Below are 7,248 nucleotides of genomic sequence, written 5' to 3'. Positions count from 1 at the left end.
GTTAAACATGATTTTCTTTTTGCGCCAGGTCGGCGAGCTTCCAAGAAAGCAAAGGCTCTGGTGCCCACATTCCGCCAGGCAGTCGCTTCGGCCGGAATGCAATTCGTATTGGCTAAGTCTGTACGAGAGGGTAGAACTCTAGCTCAGATGTTGGGTGATTCTGCCCCACTAGCAATCGTCACATCGGCTGAGACCTCCGATCACCGCATCTTGCACCTAATTGACGAGTCTTCTCATGACGAGGGGGAAGCGGTACCGAGAAAAAGGTGGAGGGTGAAGACTGGAAGGGTTGGTGCATCCAATACCGAGTCGAAAAGGCCTATTTTTTTTATGCAGAGGCGGCGCCCTTCATGGGCATTGAGGCTGCTCCTATGCCGGCTATCATTTCGGAGGAAAGACCGTCAGAGGTTGAAGGGACCTTCGATAGAGTGGAACCTGAATGAGCAGCCGGGGTCACCTCATCGTCAGCGGGCAGAAGGGATAAAACCATCCTTATAGAATATGATGGGTCGGGCTCTGATGTCGACCCTGAGGAGGTGCAGGCTTTTGAGGAGAGGTTCACCCGAGTGGAGATAAAGACGGAGGGGCCTGATCGGCACATAGTCATCCCCGTAGATTATGACCTCTTGGCCAATTCTAAACGGGCGGTGCCGACCTTCGCTCCTCTGTGTGCGGATTCTAAGAATAGGATGTTGCAGACACTGAAGGATGCGGATCTGTCATTGGATATATCTGGCATGGCCTTGCGAGTAAGTTTGCTTTTCCCGTGTTAGGTTATTTTATTTCATATGTTTTAATTTACTTTCACTGACATGTCTTCTTTTGCTTGTCAGACCCTCATTATGGAGATTGAGCGTGATCGGCGGGAAGAGCATAAGATGGCCCTCTTCAAGAAGATGGTATCCAAGTACAGAGAGTACCGTTCTAAGCATCGAACGCTAGTCGACTTACTTAGCCAGGATGACCAGTTTTAGACGCTTCGCGACGGGTTTAAGCAAAAAGATGAGGAGATAAAGGAGAAGGATGAGGAGATGAAGGAGAAGGATGAGGAGCTTATGAGGTCCATCGGCTGGTGCAGCGTGCTTGAGGAGGAACCAAGGGCTAAGGAGGTTGAGCACGAGGTGAGCAAGGGAGTGATGGCTAAAAATGCTGACCTTCAGACGCATGTGGCATCTTTAAGGGTCGAGATCAAGCAGAGCAAAGCAAGGGCCGTCAACCTGAGGGGTGAGTTGAGCACCAGGGTTGAAGAGTTGGGCCGAGCTGAGAAAACAAGAATGACTGCTGTGATAGAGGAGGCAACCCTAGGGGGCGCCCTTCGTGTTTGCAGGTCTGAGCGAGCTATTGAGGCGGAAACTTTGGAGCTCAATGAGGCGAGTTTTGAAGAGCGGATCAGGGATTTGGAGGCGGAGTTGTCTAAGCTAAATGAGCAGGTTATCGCCCTAAGGGTCGAGAAGGCGCAGGTGCAGGCCCAACCGTCTACTTCTCATACTTTTGCCGCTCCCGGTGTGTCACGTGAGTTGTATGAAATGTGGGTTCATGTTGAGGCCCAACTTGAGATATACAAGTCTCTGAAGATTGCTGGGAAGATTTTTGAGGCAGAATTTGAGGAAATTCGTGTCAAGGCACGTGCAGCTCATGACGCCTATGGTTATGATCCCGGTACGCCCGGAGAAGATAATGATGAAGACGCCTTAGATAGGGTTGCCTCCAACCCTTGGTAGGATGATGAGTATGCTGGTGACGTTGGTGATGAGGGAAATGATGGGGCGTGAAGTATTTGCACTTAGTTTTTGCTTGTTTTTTGTGGGGGCATGTTTCCATCCCTTTGTAAAATTTATTAGTATGGAATGATTGAAACAGAACGGTTGTCTTTTGCTATATATTTCTAGCTCTTTTTTTGTGAGTGTTTTTTGTGAGAAAGTCCCTGACTTTCGGTTCGATTCGAATGAGGTCATCGATTCGAGTGGGGTCGAATGTAAGTTAATTCGAGTGAGGTCGAATGTAGACGATTCGAACGAGGTCTAATATATATTGATTCAAACACGGTCGGATGTAAGTTAATTCGAGCAAGGTCGAATGTAGATCGATTTGAACGAGGTTGAGTGTAGGTTAATTCAAGCAAGGTCGAATGTAGATCGATTCGAATGAGGTCGAGTGTAAGTTAATTCGAGCGAGGTCGAATGTAGATCGATTCGAACGAGTTCGAGTGTAAGTTAATTCGAGCGAGGTTGAACATAGATCGATTCGAACAAGGTCGAGCGTAAGTTAATTCTAGCGAGGTCGAATGTAGATCGATCCGGACGAGGTCGAATGTAAGTAAATTCGAGCGAGGTCTAATGTAGAACCATTCGAACTAGGTCGAATGTATATTGATTCGAACGAGGTCGAATGTGAGTTTCCTTTGCGTTAGCGTGATGTGCAAATTTAGTGGAGTTGTGTAAGAATGTCATACTGCTTTGTTTATTCATTGGATAATATTACATATTTCTTTTCGGTCTGTACATACATTCAAGGAGTCCCAGCCTATCTAGTCCCTTCATCACTCGGCCTAGAGAAGTAGTCGATAGGCGGGGTGATGAACCTAATACCTAAACTCCGAGATGCCCCATGTCATCTCATTAGGAACCTCCCCGAGAAAACCCAATTGGGACAAAACTCGGGTGAGGGAAAAAGAGTATGACTTGGAGGACGTCCCTCTTCAGAAGTTGAAGTATTTGAGGTGGGCGACGTTCCAATTGTTTGATAGTAGTTTTCCCTCCATTGTTTCTACTTGGAATGATCCTTTGTTTGTTGTTGGTGTGATTTTTGTATGGTTCGTTCCAATTGGTTACTAGTTTGCCTTCCCATGGGTCTTTGCTCGCTTATGTTTTGGCTTTGAGTACATAGTCTCCCACCTTGAGTGGTCTGACTTTGGCTCTTTTGTTGTAGTACCGTTCTGCTTGTTGTTCTTGAGCTATCATTATTATGTAGGCCATGTCTCTTCGCTCATCTATTTCGTCGAGGTGTTGCTTTCTGTTTTTGTCGTTACTTGGTCCGCTCTCGTTGGAGTATCTCAAACTTTGTTCCCGACTTCAACTGGTATCACTACGTCAGTCCCATAGACTAGTGAATATGGAATTTCTCCTGTGCTTGTTTTTGGCATGGTGCGGTATGCCCATAGCACTTCCGGTAGCAGTTTCGTCCACAGTCCCTTTGCGTCATCAAGCTTCTTCTTCATGATGTTCGATATTATTTTGTTGGAAGACTCCGCCTGGCCGTTGCTTGGGGGTGATATGGCGTGGAGAGTAATCGCTTGATGTGCCATTTCTCAAAGAATTCAACAGTCTTTTTTCAGTGAATTGGGGTCTGTTGTCACAACTGATTTCTTTGGGGATCGCGAAACGGCGTATGATGTTCCTCCATATGAATGTGATAACTTCTTATTCGCGTATTTGGGCGAATGCACCTGCTTCTACCCACTTGGAAAAATAGTCAGTTAAGACCAAAAGAAATCGTATATTACCTCGCCTTGCTGGAAGGGGTCCGACGATATCCATCCCCCATTTGATGAATAGCCAAGGCGATGTGATGGAGTGGAGGTGCTCGTCCGCCTGGTGGATCATTGGAGTGTATTTTTGGTATTGTTCACACTTTCTAACGAAGTAGGTGGCTTCCTTTTTCATGGTGGGCCAGTAATAGCCTGCCTGTATGAGGCATCTAACGAAGGCTCGATTACCGTTATGTGCTCCATAGTGGCATTCTTGTGCTTCTTCGAGGATGTGCCTAGTTTGGTTTGTCCTAGGCACTTCGCCAAGGGACTGCCAAACCTTCTTTTGTACAACTCATGGTTTATGATGTTGTATCGGGCCACCTGCATTCGAAGCTTCTTGGCTTCTTTTTTATCAGGTGGGAGCACTTCGTCCTACAAATATGACATAATATGGTTGCGCCAATCCCAAGTCAAGTTTATAGTGTGTACCACAATTTGGTCTATCGACGAACGGAGGAGGGTGACCATATTTTCTTTTCCGCCTATGTTCTTGGTGGCCGCCACTAATTTGGAAAGGCCGTCTGCTTCGTTGTTTTATGCTCGGGGTATATGAGCGAGTTGGCACTCGTCGAACTTGGGCAGTAGCTTATAAATTTCTGCTTGATATTTTTGTAGCCTTTGTTTTTTGATTTGAAACGTCCCTGTGACTTGGTATACGACAAGTTGTGAGTCACATCGGAGGATGACTCGCCGTGCTCCATACTTGAGAGCTAGTTTGAATCCTACAATTACGGCCTAATATTCGGCCTTATTGTTAGTCATGCTGGGACACCGTATGGAATGGTGGATGACTTCGCCTATTGGGACCTCGAGAACGAGTCCTAGTCCAGATCCTGCTGCATTGGAGGTACCATCGGTGTACATGACCCATAGTTCAGGTAACTTGGGAGAGGTACGGGCGACTTCCTGCTCGGCCTAAGGTAGTATTTTGGCGCTAAAGTCGGCGACGAAGTCAGCGAGTAATTGTGACTTTATCGTTGTTCACGACTGATATGTTATATTGTGCTTTCTTAATTCGATGGTCCACTAGGCCAATCTACCTGAAAGCTCAGGTTTATGTAAGATGCTTCTTAGGGGGAAGGTCGTGACTATCGAGATGGGATGGCATTAGAAAAAGTCTCAGCTTTCGTGATGCTACAACTAATGTCAGGGCCAGTTTTTGAGGCGGGGTTACCTTGTTTTGGCATCGACTAGGATTTTGTTAATGTAATAGATTGGATATTGCGTACCTTTATTTTCACATACCAAAATTGCGCTTACTGCAATGTCGGATACAGCCAGGTAGATTAAGAGACGTTCGCCTAGTTCTGACTTGGCGAGTAATGAGGGTGATGACAAGTATGCCTTTTGTTCTCATAGGGAATTGACGCATTCGGAATTCCACTGGAGTCCGTTGTCCTTTTTGAGTATGTTGAAGAATTTGTGGCATATGTCAAAGGATCATGAGATGAACCTCGACAGGGCGGCTATATGGCCGGTAAACTTCTACACTTGTTTCTTGTTGGTCAAAATTTTAGATATTCCATCAATAGCCTTGATTTGGCCGGGATTGACCTCTATGACTCTTTGCGACACCAAAAAACCAAGGAACTTTCCCGAGGTCACGCCGAAAGCACACTTTATGGGGTTCAGCTTCATGTCGTATCATCTAAGTATGTCGAAGGCTTCCTTCAGGTGGTCGATATGGTCCTCTTTTCTTTTTTATTTGACTAACATGTCATCTATATAGATTTCTATCGTTTTGTCGAGTTTCTCTTTGAACATCTTGGTGACCAGCCTTCGATAGGTCGCCCCTGCATTTTTCAACCCGAACGGTATTACTCTGTAACAGTACGTCCCTTGATGGGTGATGAAGGTGGTTTTTTCTTGGTCCTCCTCCCCCATGAGGATTTGGTTGTATCCTGAGTAGGCATCCAAGAAGCATAATAACTCATGTCCTGCAGTTGCATCGATGAGCTGATCGATGTGGGGCAACGGGAATGAGTCTTTCGGGCAGGCTTTGTTTAGGTCCGTGAAGTCTATGCACATGCGTCATTTCCCATTTTTCTTTTTTGCCATGAACACATTAGCGATCCATTGGGGGTAGTTTGACTCTCGAATGGAACCGTTGGCGAGCAATTTTTTTTATCTCTTAGTGGACGGCCTCGTTGATTGCAACATTGAACTTTCTTCTAATTTGTTGTACCGGCGGGTAGAGTGTATCGACATTTAGCTTGTGTGTTGCAATGTCTTTCGGGATACCTGACATATCTGCATGGGAAAAAACAAATAGATCAGCATTGTCAGTTAAAAATTTATGGAATTTACCTGGTTCTGTGAGTTTGTGGTCGATGTAGGCTTTTTTGCTGTGGTCGCTTTCATCCAGCTGGACATGATTGAGGTTTTCCACTGTTGACCCTGTGGCTTTCACGATGTTGGGGTCTCTAATGACGTATGTTTGTTCGTCAGACTCGGGCCCCAACTTGGTAATTGTTATGCTCCTGAACCGTCCTCTCTTAATTGTTGGATGTATGTGCAATTTTGGGCGATGCAATATCATTCTTGAGCTGTGCGTTGTTCACCGCGGATGCTGAATATTCCCCAAGGGGTAGGGAAATTGATGACCTGGTATAAACTGGATGGGATAGCCCTCATGGCGTGTATCCAGGGTCGCTCTATAATGCCGTTGTATGTGGTGTCTTGGTTCATGACATGGAATATTGTTTCCAAGGTGACGCCCCTGGCCAAAATGGGCAATGTTATCTCTCCGGAGGTTCGTTCAACTGCATTATTAAAACTTGTTAGTGTTATGCAGTGTGGTACTATCTTATCCTCGAGTCTTATTTGTGTGAGAACTCTAGGGTGGATAATACATTTGCCGCTCGTCTACCATGATTCTTTTTACATCGGTATCTGAAATTCGTAAAGTAATGACAAGAGCATCGAAATGAGGAAAGGTCAAATCGTGTGTATCTGACTTATCGAAGATGATACTGTCTTCGAGGTCATTATACCGTTCATGGGTGATCGACCGTTTCAATTTGTGTGTGGTGGTGAACTTCACATGGTTGATTGTTGCTTCGTCGCATCCGTCGATGATCATTTGGATAGTACGGGCGGGGGAGGGTGGCTTTGGGGGGGACTTAATGTGGTTCTAGTCCTCGATCGAAATTGGCTCTCCCTCGGTGCTCATCAGCTCCTTTAAATGTCCTTGGTGGAGCATGTTCACTACTTCTTGTCGTAGGGCAATGCAATCCTCGATCTTGTGGCCTCATTCCTGATAGAACTCGTAGAGGGCGTTCGACTTTCTGGAATTTGGGTCCGACTTCATCTTTTGTGGCCATTTCACCTTGGGACCGAGCTTCTCTAGGGCATGAACTATTTCTAAAGGAGAAACACAAAAATTGTGAGCAAATAAAAGTGGAGGCATACCTCTTTCGTTTAGGTGAGTTCCCGCTTGTGGCCTAGACGACCCTTTTGCTTGGCAGGAGGTAGTGGGGATGTCGTTCTGATGCACGGTTGGTGCCTCTCCTAGTTAAGGTGTGGACCTGTGTGATCTTTTCGGCTGTCGCTCTGACGATCTTTCCTTGATTCTATTTGGACTATCATTAGTCATTGGGTTGGACCATTGAGGTCGTCCTCATCTAAACTCACCTCGGCACATTAAGCATTGTGAATTTCTTCCTAGGTAGTGGGAGGGTATTTCATGAGTCTGCTTAATAATTTTCTGGTCAGCCTCG

The 7,248-nt window shown here is 45.9% G+C and overlaps 1 protein-coding gene across 1 annotated transcript; it reads left to right on the top strand.

The window, feature by feature from the left end:
* Positions 1–689: 689 nt before the first annotated feature.
* On the top strand, positions 690–1,721 carry LOC138890278 (uncharacterized). Its single transcript, XM_070173650.1, has 3 exons — positions 690–749; positions 834–899; positions 996–1,721. Exons 1-3 carry the CDS (start codon positions 690–692, stop codon positions 1,719–1,721), a joined length of 852 nt encoding a protein of 283 aa, XP_070029751.1.
* Positions 1,722–7,248: the final 5,527 nt, after the last annotated feature.

Source organism: Nicotiana sylvestris, chromosome 4 (assembly GCF_000393655.2).
Source record: "Nicotiana sylvestris chromosome 4, ASM39365v2, whole genome shotgun sequence".
NCBI classification, from domain to species: domain Eukaryota; kingdom Viridiplantae; phylum Streptophyta; class Magnoliopsida; order Solanales; family Solanaceae; genus Nicotiana; species Nicotiana sylvestris.
Note: the sequence above shows the minus strand (reverse complement) of the source record. Positions and strands in the feature narration are given on the sequence as shown.